This window comes from Metarhizium robertsii (assembly GCF_000187425.2).
Source record: "Metarhizium robertsii ARSEF 23 chromosome Unknown MAA_Scf_2, whole genome shotgun sequence".
Lineage (NCBI taxonomy): Eukaryota > Fungi > Ascomycota > Sordariomycetes > Hypocreales > Clavicipitaceae > Metarhizium > Metarhizium robertsii.
The window spans coordinates 3,291,885-3,311,936 of record NW_011942160.1 but is presented as its reverse complement, the minus strand read 5'-3'; the positions used below and the strand labels follow the sequence as shown (position 1 = coordinate 3,311,936).

The 20,052-nt window shown below is 55.8% G+C and overlaps 6 protein-coding genes across 6 annotated transcripts; 4 read left to right on the top strand and 2 right to left on the bottom strand.

Annotated features, from left to right (window-relative positions):
* Positions 1 to 89: 89 nt before the first annotated feature.
* MAA_05471 (Alcohol acetyltransferase) lies at positions 90 to 1,589 on the top strand (the record flags this gene model as incomplete). The annotated part of the gene is made up of 2 exons (XM_007823469.1): positions 90 to 120; positions 190 to 1,589. 2 exons carry the CDS (start codon positions 90 to 92, stop codon positions 1,587 to 1,589), a joined length of 1,431 nt encoding a protein of 476 aa, XP_007821660.1.
* Positions 1,590 to 2,292: 703 nt separating this feature from the next.
* Positions 2,293 to 3,336, top strand: MAA_05472 (lipase; the record flags this gene model as incomplete). The annotated part of the gene is made up of 1 exon (XM_007823470.2): positions 2,293 to 3,336. The coding sequence occupies one exon, from the start codon at positions 2,293 to 2,295 to the stop codon at positions 3,334 to 3,336; it is 1,044 nt and encodes a 347-aa protein (XP_007821661.2).
* An 813-nt stretch (positions 3,337 to 4,149) lies between these two features.
* MAA_05473 (siderophore iron transporter mirB) lies at positions 4,150 to 5,919 on the top strand (the record flags this gene model as incomplete). Its single annotated transcript, XM_007823471.1, has 1 exon — positions 4,150 to 5,919. The coding sequence occupies one exon, from the start codon at positions 4,150 to 4,152 to the stop codon at positions 5,917 to 5,919; it is 1,770 nt and encodes a 589-aa protein (XP_007821662.1).
* An 805-nt stretch (positions 5,920 to 6,724) lies between these two features.
* MAA_05474 (uncharacterized protein) lies at positions 6,725 to 7,230 on the bottom strand (the record flags this gene model as incomplete). Its single annotated transcript, XM_007823472.1, has 2 exons — positions 6,725 to 6,991; positions 7,057 to 7,230. 2 exons carry the CDS (start codon positions 7,228 to 7,230, stop codon positions 6,725 to 6,727), a joined length of 441 nt encoding a protein of 146 aa, XP_007821663.1.
* Positions 7,231 to 10,204: 2,974 nt separating this feature from the next.
* Positions 10,205 to 11,333, top strand: MAA_05475 (glycosyltransferase family 2; the record flags this gene model as incomplete). Its single annotated transcript, XM_007823473.2, has 2 exons — positions 10,205 to 10,236; positions 10,334 to 11,333. The coding sequence occupies 2 exons, from the start codon at positions 10,205 to 10,207 to the stop codon at positions 11,331 to 11,333; spliced, it is 1,032 nt and encodes a 343-aa protein (XP_007821664.2).
* Positions 11,334 to 14,362: 3,029 nt separating this feature from the next.
* On the bottom strand, positions 14,363 to 16,165 carry MAA_05476 (only proline and serin are matching in the corresponding protein; the record flags this gene model as incomplete). The annotated part of the gene is made up of 2 exons (XM_007823474.1): positions 14,363 to 15,687; positions 15,766 to 16,165. The coding sequence occupies 2 exons, from the start codon at positions 16,163 to 16,165 to the stop codon at positions 14,363 to 14,365; spliced, it is 1,725 nt and encodes a 574-aa protein (XP_007821665.1).
* Positions 16,166 to 20,052: the final 3,887 nt, after the last annotated feature.

Here is a 20,052-nt window from a genome sequence, read left to right as displayed (position 1 = left end):
CATTCGTAGCACAACCCCGACGTTGTCTCTGACTATTAAGATTCAGAAATCAAGCTTCTCTCGCGCGGTCGCAGTCCTCGCTGGCCACGATGCGGCATCTGGAAAAGCTGCGCCTTTTGGGTATGTTGATACCCCCCGAGTAGATCTGCGACGTAATGCCAAACTCCCCAAGTTAATGCGGCTCTACAGGCAAACTTGAGCAAGTCTCGGCATCTTGCCACCACCTGGGCTTCTTCAACAACATCGGACTCTCAGCTCACTACGCTCTATCTGGGTCTACTTCTCCGGCTGGGTTTGACCTGCGCCGTGTAATTTACTCGGCGGCAAGAGACGTGGTCCGCAAACACGGCATACTATTTGCCATTCCTGTCAACGAGGACACCCCAGATACTAGTTACTTTGCGTCTCTTTCTTCGATTGATCTCGACCAGAGCATTCACTTCCTCCAACGCTCTCACCCTCTGGCTGCCGGTACAGACGGCGACGACAAGGAACTAGATGCCATCCTGGAGGACCAGCACAATACCAACTTCAAGTCCGACTATGGCACCTTGCCGTTCTGGCGCCTCGTCATCTTACAAGCGCCCGGGGCGGAGACAGAGTTCACAGCCAGCTTCATCTACCATCACGCACTCGGGGACGGAGTTTCTGGCCTCGTCTTCCACAAGGCGTTCCAGACCGCCCTGGCAGCCGCGTGTTCCACCTCGTCATCACAGTCTGAGGCCGAGTCCAGGGTCACGGCGGACGAGAAAGTCTTGGTCCTCCCACCGGTCGAAGACTTGCACCCTCAACCACTTCCACCTCATCATCCCAACCCCCCTGGCCCTGGAAGCAAGACCCGGAAAGAGTGGACCGCCAATTCCATCCGCATGCCATGCAGGTCTCGCTGGGCGTCGTTTTGCCTCTCGCCAGGCGTGTCTCGAGCCTTCTTCCAGGAGTGCAAGGGGCAAGAGACATCGGTGACGGCCGCGCTGTCGTCCATCGTGGCGTCGGTCCTGTTCACGACGCTCCCAGAGCCCGAGGACACACTCACTTGTATCATCCCCGTCAGCTTACGGCCGTGGCTGAGCCTGCCCGGCGACGCTGCTCGTGATGCCATCGGGACGTACTTTGACGCCACCAGGGTGTCGTTTACGCGGCCGCATCAGAGCAGCAGCAATAGCTCTTCCGGCTCGCCAACGGACATTTGGCCAGGGGCCCGGGAGGTATCCGGGGCCTTAAGAGACTATCTCGGCAATGTATCGCCCACCGGTGAGCCCTATACCGCCATTGCCGTCCTCAAAACCATCCCAGACTTCTCCGTCGTCTGCAGATCCATGCTCGGGAAGCCGCGCGACGCCGCCTTTGAGGTGACCAACATTGGCGTCTTCTCGTCCTCTCCTCAGACGGGTGCTCCTCTTTGGCAGGTAGGGAGAGTGATGCTTAGTCGAAGTGCTCTTGCTTCTGGGGCCGCAGTCACCGTTAGCATCGCCACCGGGGGGGACGGCTCGATGACGGTAGGCTTTAGCTGGCAAGATGGTGTTGTTGAGGATGGTGTTCTAGACAGTGTCCTGCGAGGCGCCAAGAAGTACTTTGATAGGTATCAATGACTCATGTCGTAGCATAAGCACCAGTTGCCACATTTGTTTGCTAGGGGAGGTTGTACAAGTTCAACAAAGGGCGTCAGCTTTCTTTGTTGGGTGTGAGACGACGGAGTATTAGAGATTTGGCTGACGGCCGCCATGGCCATTGTCCCGCAATGTATCACAGCGATAGGATACGGAGTACTCACATGGACACTTGCCAAGATATGACGGGGTTGTACAGGCGTGGGCTTGGTCTTGTTGAGGCGTCCGGATTCCCGGGAGCCCGGTCTGGATGTCAGACGGAAATCCCATGTGTACGGAGTAGCAGCCAGAGTCCTAAATTGCGGTTAACACCCCATGATCAACATGCTTACATCTCATCCTGGCGAGCACCAATGGGGAAGCGGCCAGGGTTGCTTAAGCGCAGGGCCTGGCCGAGAATCTCCAAGTTGACATGTCGAATTATTCACCAACAAAGAAACGACACCCGCGATGCCTGGCACTCGGTACGCACGTAGTCTCTTGCACAGCATCATAGGCAGGCCAGGATAGTCCGGTACACGTATCCACATGGATATTGACGCAAAAATGCGCATCTTGCTCGGCAACCCATCTCACGCCTCCACACGTCGACCAGATAACTATTACTTTGCTGCAACCGCCCATCGGATGCCTGGCCAGCGCAGCACAACGCCCACCGACTTTTCCACCATTTCTAGAAGTGGCCATGAAACTACCGGAATACCCCTACGGCTACTCGCAGGCGGCGGAGCTGGACTCTAGAATCCGGATGCCACGCCCGCCCATCGACCCGACGCTCGCACCCATCATCGACTCATACCTGCTCCCCGAGGAACTAGATCTCGGCTTCATGCGCGGCCTGTCATCCTCGGACGGAGATGACCAATCCCCGTCGTACAATGCTGGCACCATTACTGACGGGCGGCCACACCTCAAGCACACGGAGCATCGCGTCCCCGGGCCCGACGGCAACACAGTCATCGTGTCCGCGTTCGCGCCCAAGGAGCCCACGTCAGGCGCGCTACCAGCCGTGTACTACATGCACGGGGGAGGCATGGTGTCGGGCGACCGCTTCGCCGGAGTCGACGAGCTGCTCCATCTCCTCGCGGGCATCGAGTGCGTCGTCCTGTCGGTCGAGTACCGCCTCGCGCCCGAGACGCGCGCCCCAGGCCCAGCCGAGGACTGCCACGCCGGGCTCGCGTGGGCGTCGGGCCACTCGTCGCGGCTGGGCATCGACCCGGCGGCCATTGTCGTCGTCGGCGTGTCCGGGGGCGCGGCCCTGGCAGCGGCGACGTGTCTCATGGCCCGGGACAGGCGGTCTCCCGCGACGCCCGTCCGCGCGCAGATGCTGCTGTCCCCCATGCTGGACGACCGCTGTCGGAGCGTCTCGGACCAGCAGTTCGAGTACGGCAGCCCGTGGTGCGGCGTCACGAACCGCGCGGCCTGGGCGCACGTTGTCGGCGACGAGGCCCGGGGGTCCGCCGGCGTCTCGCCGTATCAGTCGCCGGCCCGCGAGCGCGACCTGTCCCGTCTGCCCCAGACCTATGTGGACGTTGGTGAGTGCGAGGTATTTCGCGATCCGGCTGTGAGGTTTGCCGCGGACATGTGGCGGTGCGGCTCGACGTGCGAACTGCATGTCTGGCCGGGGGCCTTTCACCTGTTTGACGGCATGGATAACCCTGACGTGGCGCTTATCCGCGCAGCCATTGCGTCGAAGCAGGCCTGGCTGAGGAGGATTGTGCAGCAATGAGGGTGTGGAGCGGGCTTCGGCTTCGGGATGGTGAGGTTGTATTGTAGCTTGATTTGTAGAGGCATCCGGCAGGTCTTGGTGTTTGTGTTGGTTGACAACTTGACAACTTGACTTGACTCGACACATTCAATGTTCCGAGCGCCAAAGCTCATGGGGCCTATCCACTCTCCAATCAATACCCTTGACTGTCGCAGCAAGGGCCGAGTGAGCTAGATTGAGCTAATTACTATTCGGTGAGATCGACCGGGAGCGGCTTACAGATCGCGCCCCTGTGCCTCCAACTTGACGCCCAACGTTCCGCTGGGGTTCGGATATAGCCAGCCATAGACGGGATCATCCTCGACGTTTCATCCTTTCAGGATGTTATCGATGTTATACAGGCATTGCTTCCTAAACGTGCTCGAAACCGGCATCAGTAGGCCCCTTATTTCGCGTGTCATTCCTTGGCAACAGACTGGCACAACGTCGTCCGGGTGAAAAGGCTGGGGAATTGGGCCACGACCAGATGGCGTATCAACAAGCTGCAAGGTTGCTCGAGTTGAGCAAGATACTTGCTTATCCAGTGCCCTTCATCCACCCTCACTGGTGTGGGAATGCTCGAGTTTGTTGCTTATTTGCTCAACATTATCTTTGCGCAGCTCGGGCCAGCATCCTCGAGGGAGATGGCCCCCCAAGGTCGTACATAACCAAGCACGCATGGAACTATCATGTACGTAGTCCTCTAGATAGTTGAATTTGAAAGTGTTTTCACTCCCCAGCCCTCGTCTTTGTCTTGATGCCACAAGTCGTCTTGCCTGCTCCCATCACCATACCATGAGCGAGACTCAACACCCGCAGCCCATGCCGGCCCACGCCGACGAATATATGGAAAAGGGCCGCGACGGAGGAGTCGTCCACGATGTCAGCGATGCCTTCAACAAGTCGGAGCATGGTTCGGGTGCAACATCCGACAGGGAGGCCCAGGCCGGCGTCCTCGAGGTCGAGGCCATCGCGACGGTCTGGTCCAAGACCAGCCTCATAGTCGCCTACGTGCTGATCTGGATCGTCTACTTCATCATGCTGATGCAGCAGGCCGCCGAGGCCGCCCTGAACCCCTTCGTGACGTCGGCCTTCCAGCAGCACTCTCTCACGCCCACCGTCGGCATCCTCAGCAGCATCTTTGGCGGCGCGTGCAACCTGACCGTCGCCAAGGTGCTCGACGTCTTCGGCCGGCCCCAGGGCTACATGGCGTCCCTGGTCGTCGTCACCGTCGGCCTGGTCATGATGGCGGCGACGACGAGCGTGGAAATGTACGCCGCCGCCCAGGTCTTCTGGACCGTCGGCACGGCCGCCCTGCTCTACAGCGTCAACATCTTTGTCGCCGACACGACGGCCCTGCGCAACCGCGCGCTCATGACGGCCCTGACGGCGTCGCCCAACATCGTCACCACGTGGCTGGGCGGCCCGATCTCGCAGGGCTTCCTCGAGGGCCCCGGGTGGCGATGGTGCTTCGGCGCCCTGTCCATCATCGTGCCCGTCCTGTGTCTCCCCCTGTTTGGCCTGCTGATGATGAACTACTTCAAGGCGAAGAGGCAGGGCGTCATCAAGCCGAGGGACGGAGAGAGGGCGCCCTGGCAGTCGTTCCTCTACTACTGTCGCGAGTTCGACGCCGTGGGCCTCTTGTTGATCACGGCCGGCCTGGCGCTGTTCCTCTTGCCCTTTAACCTGTATACGCAGCAGGCCCTGGGGTGGCGGTCGCCGCTGATTATTTGCCTGCTCGTCTTTGGAGTCGTCCTGCTTGCCCTGTTTGCCGTGTGGGAGAGGTTCTTTGCCCCCGTCACCTTTATCCCCTACGCGCTGCTGCTCGACCGCAACATGGTCGGCGCGTGCGTGCTTGGCTCCGTGCTCTTTATTAGTTTCTGGTGCTGGAATAGCTTCTTCAGCTCGTACCTCCAGGTTGTCCAGGACCTCAGCGTCACCGAGGCCAGCTACGTTGTCCAGATATATGGCCTCGGCAGCAGTCTGTTTTCCATTGCCGCCGGCGTCGCCATTCGGTATACCGGCCGCTTTAAGGCCATGACGCTCTACGTCGCCATCCCCGTTTACACGCTGTTCATGGGGCTCATGATTTACTTCCGGGACCCAAGCATGAGCGTGGGCTATCTCATCATGTGTCAGATATTCATCTCATTTGCCGCTGGCATCATCATCATGACGCCGCAGATTGCCGCCATGTCCGCCGCAGACCACCAGCACATTGCCGTTGTCATGGCCATCCTGTCCATGTTCTCGTCCATTGGCGGCGCCATCGGCCTTACTGTTGCCGGTGCTATCTGGCAGGCTGTTTTCCCCGTCAAGCTTGCTGAGTATTTGCCGCCGGAAGATCTGCCGAATCTCGTCAGCATCTATGCCGCGCTCGATGTTCAGCTTAGTTTTCCGATAGGAACGCCTACCCGCACTGCGATTCAGCACGCCTACACAGACGCCCAGTCCATGATGTTGACTGCCGGTACAGCGATCTGGGCTGTTGGCTTTGCCGCAGTTGCCATCTGGCGAAACACTGACGTGAAGAACTTAAAGCAGGTCAAGGGACAGGTCATTTAGGCTTGAGATCTTTGTGTTTTTTTATGGGCCCATAGCGAGTACGAGTTTTGGCATCTGTACGGGTACTTGTACCAGAGATGCAAACTTGTGGCAGCAGCTTGAACTTGTCGAAAGTAAAAGTCTTGCTCGGCGCAAATAAAGCGACAAGTTTGAGCAAATGTATTCATCTAGATAATAGAGAGCATCAATAATACATGACAATTTAGTCAGCTTATCAAGCCCAAGTAGTAACGAGTGGTTGATGTGGTAGTTTCGCGGACAATTACACCACAAGCTTTAGGGTAGCATGTATATACTGAAGCGAAGAACTCCCAAAGAGAAAAACAACTCCATTACTCAATTTTCTTCGACTGACGACTTTTTATTTCTTCACATGACAAAATTCATCTTTACGGATCAATTCCCTTTTGTACATCATTGTATTGCACACTCAAGATGGAATAGTTCCCCGACATCGAGGATTATTTCCCCGCAAGGTGTATCCCACAGCAGTCGGCACAATAAAGACGCAAACACATGATAGCATCATGTCATTTGCCAGAGTCCCTCCATATTTCACACAAACATGCCTCTGATGTTCGTAATCACCTGAGTATCGAATTCACATGATATTGTACGGCAAGCAAGGTCCAAGGCTGTGCAAGAAGACTGTTGTAGTGGTGTATATATGTGTAGCATACATGCAACTATAGCACCGTCCCCCAAAGAATCAAACTCATTCAACATATCTGACATGGAAACACAATCCACTCATTATTATGCACCGCTTTACACGTGCCGCAATCCTTGACACACGGTTCCTCACTTACACCGAGCCGACTAACCCGCTCACCAAGCCGGTGACGCCGGTCAGGGCGCCAACCAAATCACTGGCGCCAAGAGTATTTTCGAGATTGGCAACTGCGCCGCCGGTAGCCTGGTTGAGATACGCATTGACGGCGTTGATCGGGAGGCCAGACTGGACCATGGCGAGGGCCTGGCCGATGGCCTGGGCAGCAGCAGGCTTGAGGCCGCCGTGGATCAGATCCAGGAGCTTGTTGGCCAGAGGAACGCCGCCAAGGGCCTTTTCCACCTACCGATGGCATGTGTTAGTCTAGATTCCTTCTACCAGTGTTATAGAATGCATGTCGAGCTTACCTGAGCAAGCGAACCTCCAAACACGCCCTGGAGCTGGCTCTCGAGCTGACTGGCACCGGTTTTGGCAGTAACGCCGCCCAGGACGTTGGTCACCTCACCAAGGACGGATCTCTTGTAGGGGGCAGCAAAGGCAGTGCCGGCAAGGGCAGCAACGAGCATGGTGATGAACTTCATTTTGATAAGATTAAGTAAGGCTTGGTTATTAGACGCAAGGTAAGAAACGGGGGGGCTTGTTTAAGCAAAAGAGATGGCGTAAGGCTATGCAAGTGACTTGAAGGAGTGACTGGCTAAAGAGTGACTGTAGTTTATGTGAAGATGCGAGAGAAGATGGGTTGTGGTTTTGAGAGGAGGGATACTGGGCACTTATACTGTTGAGCCGGACTGTCCAAGTGGCCCATGTATGGTCCGAGGCCAGCGGCATCCCATTCATGACATGACGGATGGAGAAGAAACGTTGAATCTATTCAGGTTTTCCAGTGATCGACAGGTATGCCCCATGGCTGCAGTAGTTGTCAAGTGTGTATTGGTAACCTTGTTTGCCACCAATCTTGAGAGTGGAAGTGCTCAGACGTCCTTGACGTGTTGGACGGCTTTGAACCAACAACGACGGCCCGAAGTTCAGACCCGCATAGACCTCAATGCGGCCATATGACAGGGGTTGAGTTGTCGGTCAGATGAGCATGCTGTTCGTAGTAGTACCTGAATTGGCCTGTTGGACGATCATCTACCGCGGGAGTTTCGCTCCCAAGCGTGAGGGAGCATCTTGCTGCTCTGCAACTTTGGCTCCTAGAAGGACATGTCAAGGTCCTTTACCTATATTCAACACCACGGTAGAACATCGCAACTACAAGGTATACGAACCGGTGAAATACATGGGTGGTGACGCCCATCCTGTGGATGTTTGCTCGCAATGCTGCAAGTTCTGGGCAAGACGACAAACACAAGACAAACATCCATGTCAACATTGATGGACCCCGCGCCAAGTGCGTAGTTGGTCAAGCGTAATTACCATTATGCTGTCCTCTTTGTTTGAATCGCCCAGTTTTGTCCAGTTTGGAAACGCCAGACTTGTCTCCGGACAGATCTGAGGTTGGCAGCAATTCAACCACCGCATTGACCCTCTGATCTTGTCAACCCCAGATACCAGGTACAATAGGCCCATGTGCCTTTTGTCTGATAATTAAGTTACGATTGGCACCTCAATGGAGTAGCGATCGCCAGGGGCCCCCGCCTTCAAGATGATGATGGGACGGTCTTGATCTGCGGTCAGGGAAACTTGACATTTAGGCTAGAAGCACTGACTGGGGCCGCATTCCAACATGTCCTGTGGAGAAGTTTGAAACTTGGAAACTTGTTATCCGGATTGGGTGTGTTGATGACAGTATTGCGAGTCTGTTAACATGGGATAGCCAGGATGGGACGAAAGAGACGTGATGACGTAGCGCCAGGTCAAGGCGTATTGGATTTATCGCAGCCCCAAGTCAATAGTCGGTTCTATCGTCTCATGTCCATAATGTCGTGAAAGTCCCCTGCCGTGATCGCTCAGTGCCTGTTGATCTGGTACGCCCAAACTCACACATCAAGTTCTACCAACATCACCAGTCTCCATCCGACAATGTTGCGACTTTCGGCGTAGCCTCACTGCAAGGTTTGCATTTGGAAGATGAAGCCAAGTCTTGAAGCCCAAGAAACGGATCCGGCTCTCCGCACGTCCGCCGACAGGTCATGACAAATTTTCGAAACGTCTGGTCTAACCAACAAGTGAACAACCGTGACAATCACGACTACAAGGCGCCAACAATGGAATGGAGAAGTCTCATTTCACCGGCTGCATACTCATTACGGGTAATTTTCCTTGCCCGCCCCATTGGCAAATTTCACCACAATCTGAGGTTTTCGGAACTGCATCCCGTTTTTGGAACATGAATCAAGAACAATGTATGTAGTTTGTGCGCCACGCCGGGGCAAAGCATGGATGATGTACCGAGTCAGACAATTGCTGATCAGTTACGGCCCTCGCGCCCTTGTTTTTTAATGCATGTGAGAAACCGAGACAAGTTGGAATGCCCAACGCCTGCTGGCTCTCCGGGTTCAGTGCTGCCGTTCCGATGGTCCGTTGACATCTCTGGAACCGCGGTGTGAGTCCAGGCGTCTCTGCCCCCGACATTTCGTGGCAACCGTCCTTTCTCATGCACAAGCACCAGTGTCTCAAGCATTACTCCGCATCATGATATATCATCTACGGCGTGTAGGCTCCATCTCCCACGTTTATTTTTATGTATCATGGCCATGAATACACCAACACACCGCCATGAACCATGAGATGTGCGAGAGAAGCAGAACAGTCCGTCCACCTGGCAAAATACCATTTGCGTCACGGTATATTGTTTCCCAAGTCTACCGAGTATCTTTTGCGGCTGTTCCAAACTCGTCAAAAGTCTTGTCCCTACAGCTAGTCAAAGAGCCAAAATGCGCAACTCTGCCGGCGCGGCAGACTCAACTGCTCGTCCAGACGATATAATCAGATACTAAAACAACAGCCTCGAGGCCAGCAGGAGAAGTCAATCACAGTCAATCACGACGGGCACATCCGTCATCATCCCTTTGCTCTCTTTGCCCGGGGGCACGCAACTACTCCGGTCTCAAACACGGCCGGCGGCAACAGCACCGTCGCGCCCATCTCATCGCGTCCGAAAGCATCTGTCCCACCAACAAACATGAGAGTGTAGGAAACAAGGCTCCGTCCCAAGTTGGTTGGTCGAGACACGGCGCACGCAAAGGAAGCAGCGAAACGGAATGTTGCCGTCCATGCTCCGGAGGCGCGACATGCAGTTTGGGGGGGAGGAGGGAAAAAATAGCAATGCATATCCCGAGCACCCGCTGCAGCTTCACTTTGCTTGCATGACACAGAGAACAGGGTTACGTAGATGATTTTTCAACCAAGCTTCATGATTGGTGACGGCGATGCATTTGCTTTTTTTCGTTTGTGCCAGGGTGAGACCATCACGTGGCGGTTATCGAGCTGCTGCCCGTCCATATATCCTCGAAGAAATTTTTTTCGATTCTTTTCAATGTCTTGAGGTGCTCAAGGTCAGACAGAGATAGCCCGTGGCTCGGGAGCCCAGGTGAGGTCAACCGGTCAATTCAAATGGCGGCCGTCACTACGCTGGTTGCATTCTGGTAAGTCAAGCACCAAGGACGGCATGTTTTCATGCACCCCCCCGTGACCCGTCCGAGCTGAAAGTCGAGGCCTCGGATCAACTGACGGCGGCTACAGGCTCTGGGGATACATTGACAACAGGATCCTGTCGGGCGCGTCCAAGAGGTACCGGCCGGTGCAGCGGCAGGTCGGCAGCCCGGGCTTCGAGCTGGCCGCGTCGGACGTCAGCGTCATCGTGCCGACGGTCAGCACCAAGACGTCGTTTCCCGGGTGCCTCCGGACGTGGGCCGCCAACAAGCCGCGCGAGATTGTCATCATCGGCGTCGAGGAGGAGCGCGAGCACGTCGCGGGCCTGGTCCGGGAGGCGGCGCTGCCTCCCGACGCGGCGACGCAGGTCCGGCTGCTGTTTGCGCCGGCGGCCAGCAAGCGCGAGCAGTTCCGGCTGGGCGTCGAGGCGGCCACGGGCAGCATCATCGTCAACGTCGACGACCACATCCTCTGGCCCGAGGCGTTCCTGGAGAGCGCGCTGCCCTGCTTCCACGACAAGTCGGTCGGGGCGGTCGGGCCGGCGCTCGGCGTGCACATCCCGCCGCAGCGCCGGAACAGCAGGGACGTGACGCCCTGGGAGGCGGCCATGACGAGGGCCCTCTGGCGGAGGAACAGCGGCCTCGCGGCCGTGTACGCCGTGGCCGGGTGGTGCTGGGTGCTGGCCGGGTCGACGGTCCTGTTCCGCGGCGAGATCCTCCGCGACGCCCGGTTCCTGCACGGCCTCACCAACGACTACTGGCTCGGGCGTTTCAAGCTGGACACGGGCGACGACACCTTCTCGTCGAGGTGGCTCCAGCAGCACGACTGGAACATTGCCATCCAGGCCATGCCCGAGACGAGGGTGAGCCGGACCACGGTCAAGAGCGGCCGCGCGTTTTTCGACCAGGCCTTTCGCTGGGAGCGAAGCACCATCCAGTCGTTCCTGCGCACCCTGCGAGACGTCCCCCAGATCTGGAAGAGCCCATACATTGCCCGCAAGACCATTGAGAGGGTGTTGCGGCCCGTTCTCACGGCGGTTCATATTCTCGCGTGGATCGTGTCCTTTTCGACATATCCCAGACTCGCGTAAGCAGCCCCTCGACTTCTTTCCCCCGTGTGTGTGTTTCCCTCCAGTCTCTAAAGAGCCAACGAGTCACGCAGGTCATTGCTACTGGTGTACTATCTCTGGGATGCCGCCTTGAGCTACGCCGCGTTTCTCAAGGAGTACCCTTACATGTGGCGCCAGCTGGGGGCGGTGGTGCTGATGGACCACTTCTACATTGTCCAAGACGTTTGGAGTTGGTTGACGCTCGACAATGTAAGTCCAGGTCGCCCGATTGACAGAATGCCCGCCTCCGTGTCTAACTGTGGAAACGCGCAAGACTTCATGGCATCGGTGACGGGTTGCCGGGCTCAGTGCGCGAGACATGGAGACATGAACTCGAACTGGGCGTTTGTGCGGAACCGAACCAAGGTTTCAAGCAACATCTAATACTGGGCGGTTTTTTCGTTTACTCTTGCCTTTTTTATTATTAATTTTTTTTTTTTGAAAAAAAAAAAAGGAGAACCATTGTATAATTATAGGAATACCAACTAATCAAAGTATGCGGTACATCTACACTCCAGTCGAGTCCAAGTGAACAAATTGACCTCAGTCACGGCCCACCACCGTGACCATCGCGTCAAATCAATCCCATCACCGCTTTGCGTCGTTCACATCCAGATGTCAACACCAGGACACTCCATCGCAGCGTGGTCAATTTTGATCCCCCGCGCCCAGTCTCTTACCATGTCCCATTGACCCCACGCAGATCGATGTCATCAATGCCAGGCCCATTGAATGCCTCCCCGCACACTGGTCCATGTCGGCATCGCCAAGCCCCCCGTCTGGATGCCACGCGACAAGTGGACCAGCTCGGCCGGCATTGACATTCAATGACCCCAGTGCCAGTGCCAGTGCCAGTGCCCATCCCCGGGGCTAAACCCACCACCAGTCACGGATCGCGCCGCCCACCAGCATACATAAGCGTCAATGCCAGACAAGAAACAAGACTGGAGAGTCCAGATGTCCGGGCCAGGCTGGTTTTGAGTTTCACCCCAGAAGCCGCCCGCCACCGCCATTGGCTGCGCCATGCGACGCCCGTCCAAACGGAAACTCTAAGCGAACTTGGAACATTGAACCTGAACATCTAGACAAGACTCGACACCAGTCGACCTTGACGGAACCGAGCTCCATCTTCCCCGTCTTCTGTCCAACCGCGATTGAACCCCTCAAAAATACAGCATCTCTTCAATGTTCGGCGGCGGCATTTACTTCAACGCGGGCAGCAACCAGCGTGCCACTCGACAAGACGCAGTGCCACCAGCGCGTGCCACTCCGGCTGGGTGCCTCGTTCCTTTTTTCCCCAGGTGCCGTGCCCCCTTTTGCCGTCAACTGGTCTGCCAAACCTCGTCCGTCCCATCAACTCACTGGCTGCCGAGTCCCTACAGTACATGTAGGTGCTTGTGCTTGTGCTTGTGCTTGTGTATCCCCCCCTCCCCCGTCTTCTGTCCCACGGGGAATTGAATCACCAACCAGACATTTGAACAGTCTGGTGCGTCTTCTTCAGCAGACGCCCGGTGCTTTCGCACTGCCCGCCTGTAACGCGTGTAGACTCGGTGCAACAGCACGCATGGCCCATCCCACCATCAATGACCGGGTCAAAAAGCATCAAATCCCTCCCCCGCCCTGGGATAAGGGGCTGGTGAGACTTGACGATTGACGCATCGTCGACTCGGCGCCCCGTCTGGTCTGGTCTTTCCCGCGCCACATATGCACCGTTGCACGGCGTACCCGCCGACTAGTATCTACCCGTCAAGTCGACTCCTGCTCCTCAATCAAATCGACTGCCGTCTGCGTCACCGGGTGTCAGATGAAACGTCAACTCGGCCCCTGGACTTGTTCAATCTTGTTCCTGTGCCCCGGGCCCCGGGCCTCGACGTCTTTTTGCTTCGTGTCCCCTGCCACGTGGCTCTGTATACCCAGCCCCCAGGGTTGATTTCTCTTCTCTTGTCTTGTCTTGTCTTGTCTTCATTGTTTCAAGTCCTACGCGGACCCAAGGGAGAAACAAAGTACGCACTATAGGCGCCGGGAACCACGCCGATACACATACATACCATACCTACATAAGTACAGGTAGTTTGTCGTGTAGGCGTGTGGTAAAGGCCCGAATGCTTTGAGAAGCCGTCGCCCACAGCCAAGTCACTCATTCATGTGGTACCCGTGCGAGTTGCTGCTTCGCTGTATTACCCGCCCCTTGCCGTGGCTGCTGGTTCGACCATCCATGGCATGATAACCATGATACCCACCTTGAACATGATGCCGTTGTTCTTCACGTCGTCTACATCTAGACCCCAGCCATGTGTCCCCAAGAATCAACATCAAGTGCCATCAATCCAATCTAGGCGGCGAGCAGTACCATCGTTTGGCCATCCTGAGCCGGGGAGGCCTGCCCAGCTTCCATACAACACAATCAACCCAGGTCAATAGTGGTCAAGGCAGTACAGTAGTCAAAATTCATTTTTTATTGCTCTTCACTGGACGACCCTGAGCGTCATCCGGGAGCTGAACCCATGTCCCCCCCAGTCTCCCACCTCCTTCCTGGTTCCGCTGCCACTTCATCATCGTCATTCTTCCTCCGCCTCATGCTAGTTTCAAAACATTACTCTGACATTACATGAATCCGTCTTGTGGCAACGTCTAAAAAATTTTGGTTCCCTTGTGGCACACTCTTCTTAAGTTGAACGCCTTCCTTTTTTTCCTTCCATATACAAAATCCCACAACACAGGTAATTAACACAAAAGGAACCCTTTGGGTTGTCCATCTAAATAATTTCTTTTCGGCGCCAGTGGGGTCGCTCAAGCTGTTGTTATACGATTAAAAAAAAAAGGAATGACTGTAGTCGGGGTATCTCTTTGTGTCGCTTCATAAAACAAAGGGGAAAAAAAAGGCCGGGCTGCAATAAAAGACGCAAAAAGACTCGCTTGGTCGCAATTTCGCCTTCAACAAGGCTGGTGAGGGCACCAATTCAATCGCAATGACGGCGGTGGCTTGACGGCATATGCAGCCGTGAGGCACGCTATTTGCGCAGTCCTACTCGATCTGCCAGGGTCTTCCAAAACCGACCCTTTGCATCTTCACTTCTTGCACGCACCATTACCGCATCCCGTTGCATGGGTCCAACAATGTCTTCGTCACCCCGGCCGGGGAACTTGCCGTCCGCGTCAAGTGACTTCAACATTTGCGGCACGGCGCTCGGAAGGCAGTCCTCCAGACGTCTCCACTCGAGTTCGGCAACAAGATCGTCATGCGCTGGCAGTCGCGCGAGCGCCGCGGCATTGGAGCTGCTAGAACGGCCACGTCCCCGGCCCCGGCTCTGGTTTCGGGACTCGCTGACGGATCCAGCGGTTGAATGACTAGTGTTTTTCACAATGTCTCCAAACGTTGTCTGCCAACGAAGTTCTACCTCGGCCCATTTCCGCTCGGTGAGATTGTAGATTTTGCTCGTCTGTCCATAATTTTCACCAGTCCTGACCAAGTGCTTCGTGTAATTTATGCGAGCCAGATCCCAGTCATTCCGGAATTTGGCAATCGTTTCTGGATTGATGGTTTCCAGCTCGTACGGCTGTGGTGAGATGGTGAAATTGGCGTGTCCAAGTTTGTCCGACCACTCGTCATGCTCCTGCAAAATCGCGGGAAGCGGAAGCGGCGGCTCTGTGCTGCTGGACACATTTCGCAGAGAGGACATGGATGGGCGAGTGCTCAGCGGTGGTCGGGAGAACTGCGCCGGCGCACCAAACACAGGCGACAGCGGAGCATCCGGGGTTGGGCTTGTTTCAACCTTGGGTGACTGCAGCGGCGACTCTCGTGGAGGCGAAGCGAGCGGGTTGATGAGGAGGGGAGGGAGGAGAGGAGTAGTAGCCATGGCGCGATCGCGTTCCAGATTAGAGTGATCTTCAGGAGTAATGTCTATGCCAAGTCCAGTTCCCGCATCATCGCTGAGGCTGTAGAAAGACATGTTTGGGTTGGACGGGACCGGTGGCATCGACTCGGCAGCACGCTCGGGTAGGTAATGGGTTGACGAGGACATCGAAGATGAACGGCTGCTCATCGACTCACGAGCAAACACGTTCTCCAGGCTTAACCCAGTGGTGGGCGACGCTCTGGGAGCTGCACGCTTACTCGACCGCCATCGCTTGAGAGTAGGCATTCGAGCGCCCAGCCGTGACGTGAACTCGGATAAAGCAGCTTCAGTAGTAGTGCGCTTTTTTCGAGGGTAGCGAGGGTCCGTGGTGAAGTCGGTGTCGCTCAAAAAGCCCATGTCGTAGTCGATGTCACACTCCGAGACGAAATCAGAAGGGAATATTGCCTCTGAGCTGTTGCGGTGGGAACAAGGCTGGTCACCTGCAAAAGAATATATTGGTCAGTACGATTCTCATGCTCAAGTGGCCAACACGACCAGGATACAGTGACGGCACATACACAGGCAGCTGTACAGGCCAAAGTGGTGACCGGAAAGAGTAGCTGTGTCCTCCCCGCGGTCTAGCGGTTCCTCTTCAACATCAGGCAGCTGTCGCAAGCTAGACATGGTGCTCGAGGCCTGTGATGGTGAGGTTGGGCATTCCTGCGGCAGCTGCATGGGCAGTTCCAGCGACGAGGTTGAGCTCGAGCATCTCTGGTGGCCCTTGGGCGAGAAGATGGGTGTTACGGGGGAGGTGATGTCGGATGCTGAGGAATTGGTAGTGTAGTAGACGAATGATTGATCGCCATAGTCGGGAGTTGCCATGGCGGGGGGTCCCTTGACTTGTTGCTGCTCAGCCCGTAGTCCAAATCGCTGTTCGACCAGCGGCGGTAGGAGCAGAGGCTTGAGTTTGGGCGTCATGCCTGCACAGCGTCGGGGCTGTGAGAACACAGCGGTGGCTGGCGGCTTTGCGAACTGGTCAACTATCGTGCGGGCGGTGTCGATATGTCGTGAGGTACTAGTAGTATAGAGTTGACGTGGAGGAGAGGAGGCAAACTCTGGGAGGGCAGGCGAGCGAAGATATGGCGCCGCACAGCACCCTGGACCTGAGCGGAACAGACAAGTCACAGCCCGGTCCTTGGAACTCTTTGGAACCCACCGAGTTGCTGGCAACGAAGGTTCGGGCTGCTGTATGCGGGTTCTTGGGCGCCTCCGACGTAGGAATCGATCCAAAAGTGACCGACTGAGTGGGAAACAGACAAGAGGTGGGCTTTTGGTGGGGTCTTTGTTGGAAGCCTTCTGGCCAAAGGCGTTCCCCACTTGCAGACACTTGACTGGTCAGGTCGACTCAGTTCCTCGGGGTGGAGGCCGATGGCTGAGGTGGGCGGGTGGCGGGTCTTTGCACAATCCTTAGTGCTTGTGCCAATGTACCCAAGTACTCCGGCGTCTTGACGCGACTGGGTTGGGCTTGCGGAGTAGAAGACTTGTGGAAGGGCAAAAAAAAAAAAAAAAAAAGTGGGCTCTGCTTTTTGGCCACGGCCCAAGACTAAAGCAGGCCAAAGCGTGTCTTGGGGCAGCGGCAGGCTGAAGAATTTGTGACCTAGTTCCCGCACGGGGCTGGGTCTTTGTGCGGACACAATGGCAGGACAAAGACGCCGGGGTAATGGATGCTGTGTGGGTGGAGGGAGGGATGATGGAGGTGGATGACGGTGGTGGACGGTTGCGGATGTCGTGTGTTCAATGTTGAATGTCTGGAGACGGCACTAACAGCAACAGAAGACAGAACAGAATGCTCCAGAATGCGTTTGTCGGGAGGGGGCGGAAGCAGGCCGTTTATAAACATGAATGGCGGCGTCGACTGGCCATGAATCGAAATCCGGCGCAATCCAAGGCGAGGCGGGAAGAGCAAGACGCCCAACGCGTGCAGTAGACCGTAGACCGGGGGGGTTGCAGTTCCACGTGTTGGCGCGATGCCGGTTGGGCCAGAGGTGCCCAGGACTCAGGAGCCGTCTGGTCTGTTCAATGTTGTCTCTTCTCTGAGGGCTGGATAATTTAGGGCACCCAGCTTCTTGCTTGCCTTTGTCGAGCGTGCGTGTGCGTGTGCGTATGCCCAATGGAGAGGCCAACCGACCAGTCGCCTACGTATCAGTGTGTCTCTGCGTCAATCCAACAGCCAGCGGGTAAGTGCCTCGCTCGATTGGGCCAAACACCAAGGCGCAGTTGTGCCCTGCGGATGTGCCCGGCGGATGTGGTGATGCTGATCCGGGCACGTGAGAGTTGACGCCGATGCTGGTTGCTTTTGTTTGACGTGGAGAGACGCACTTCGCCAGAGCAATCTGGTGAATCCAGCGACCAGATGACCCTTGCCTACCGAGCCTGCCTAGGCGTTTGCTGTGGTGCCAGCAATCGATGTCTCACTGTCTTGTGTGGCAGATGCACGAGTATTGTAGTGATATCCGGCGCCTGGTGATGTCTTTTTTTGTTTCTTGTCGTTGTTCTTGTTTCCTCACATTGGCGCGTAGAGGGGAGGTGAGCGTTTATCGATATGGGCAGGTTGCCAGAACCAACAGACGAAAGAAATGCCGCCGGCTAGGACAGACAGTATCGCAAAAAAGGAAAAAGAAAATTAAAAAATTCTACTTGCAGAACAGCGAGGGCCGGACCGTGGCATCACCATAGGGTCTGGTGGCGGCACAAGATACATATGTAGTTTCAATGGCCCGTCAGGGTGCATTCGACCGAGATCAAGGTCGGACGAGATACTACTCCATGTACACGCATCTGAGAGGAGAGGGCGACGTATTCGACGGCCCTGAGCCTGAGCAACGGCACGTCGTCGCTGCGTGCTTTGTTGTTGTTCCTCCTGGAGCCCATTCATGCACGTAGACCAAGCTGGGCCGGGTGAAACAAACCAATTGACGGCCTCGGACACAGACATAGCTTGAACGTTTCAACTACTCGCAACGGACGGGTAGATAGATGGACAGCTCGACGGCGACGAGGCCAGAGCGGGAGGCCAAGCTTTGCCCATGGCACGGAAAGCCCCGGGCCCAAGAGATCCAGATCATGCCGTCGACATGGCTCTCATATCGTCTCTTTGACCTTTTCCCAACAAGGGATCCTTGGCTGGCCGTCAACACGTTCAATGTTGCCATTCGCGCCTCTCTTGTCCTTGTCCCTGTCTCTCCTCTCAACGCCCTCGCTCCCGGCTCTACCCCAGCCTCTCTCTTCCAAGGTCGCGGGACAACCATACAGTAAGTCCATAACCAGCTTTTTTTTAGTTTCGCGTTTCTGTGGGAAGAAGAAACCGAACCGACGGAAACTCGACCGCCGCCGGCCCAGGCCTATAATAATCAAGCGTGTGCCATTGGATCCACTGTCCATCCTCTCCACGTCCAAAAGAAGCTTTCGAGCTCGATGCATGTCGCTGAGAGCAGTCAAGTCGCAGCGACGGGGCCCTCGTCTTCATTGTCTTCATTCTCTCTCCCTCGCCCTCTTTCCGGCTTCTTTCTATCCACTCCTCTCCGCCCCGCCCAGCCCAGGGCTGCTAGAGCTCCAATGTACTGGTTGGTTTCTGCAGCTCCTAGACAAGGGCTCCAAGCCCATGGAGCCTGTACCTAGCAAAGCACGTTTCCCCAAGGGTTGCGGATGTATTGATGCGGAATATATGTTTACTACCGAGTGCTCCGTACGGGGAATATCAACTTGCGCTACCAAACTAGCAGACAGCCGAGTTGCTGCCACTTGACTTTACTAATAATACCGATCACGCTTCGCAGTCATAAACGGCCGTGGTCATGCAAAGCTCCGCCTCAAATCCCCCTGCCGCGTCGTGTTTTCAATACACCTTTGTGGTCCTAACCTGGCGGGATTTCCCCCAAGTCAAAGCGGTTATGGATAGAAACGACCCTGGGCTAGGCTGATTTGGTCAAAGGGATCTGTGCCTAGGGCATTGTTCGCCGCAAGGTGGCTTTCAGACTCCGTGTGTGCTGCAGGACTGCTGGGCTGGGCGCGCGGCTTTGGGGCCTACAGAATGAGCAGCGCGATTTTTCCTTCACGGGCGTGCCTGGACGTGGACAGAACCCTGCTTGAGTTGTTGACATGCCAGACTCCCCACGGGTCATGGCTAGTGGCCCCCCGATCAATATCGACGAAACGTTGGGATATGGAGTACGGAGTAAATAAGTTTATCTGCAGATCCAGCGACCTGCGGAGTGCGCCCCATGGTCCAAAGCTTGGATCGCTTGCAGTATTATCGACTGCCACTTTAAAGTTTGTTTCAAGTCGCTGTTCTGAGTTGGTCCTTCAGTAGGTACCTAGTAGACTTGGTGTTTCGCTACCCGAAAATGCACGGTCTCCGGACATGAGGCTAAGCCTTGTCATATCAAGATCAATTTCGGGAAGGCTTTTGAGTTTCTTCCGCTTCGTCCAGGACCTGTCTCGGCAATTAGACCACCTCGGCTGTCTCGAAATCAGGGCGTCTCGCTTCCGGTCTACCAGTATGTATCCTACCAACTGGCGGAGAAACCCGAGATACTCCATCCAAGATGAGCCCGCAATACCCGAAGACATGCTCGCCATCTCACAGCACAGAGAAAGGTACTCGGTACGATGTGATATGTCATATCCCTCCGGAGTCTGCTGTGCTCTGTACCAATAACCGCCAAGTGTTTGCAGGTGGGCTGTGGACACCTCTCTATCTAATCTACTTCGTCTTCCGTCAGGGCGGTTTTGGCTCGGTGGCTGCTGTTGATTCGTAGTCGTAGACTCGGACGTATGTACGGAGTACTACAACTTGCGTAGGGTTA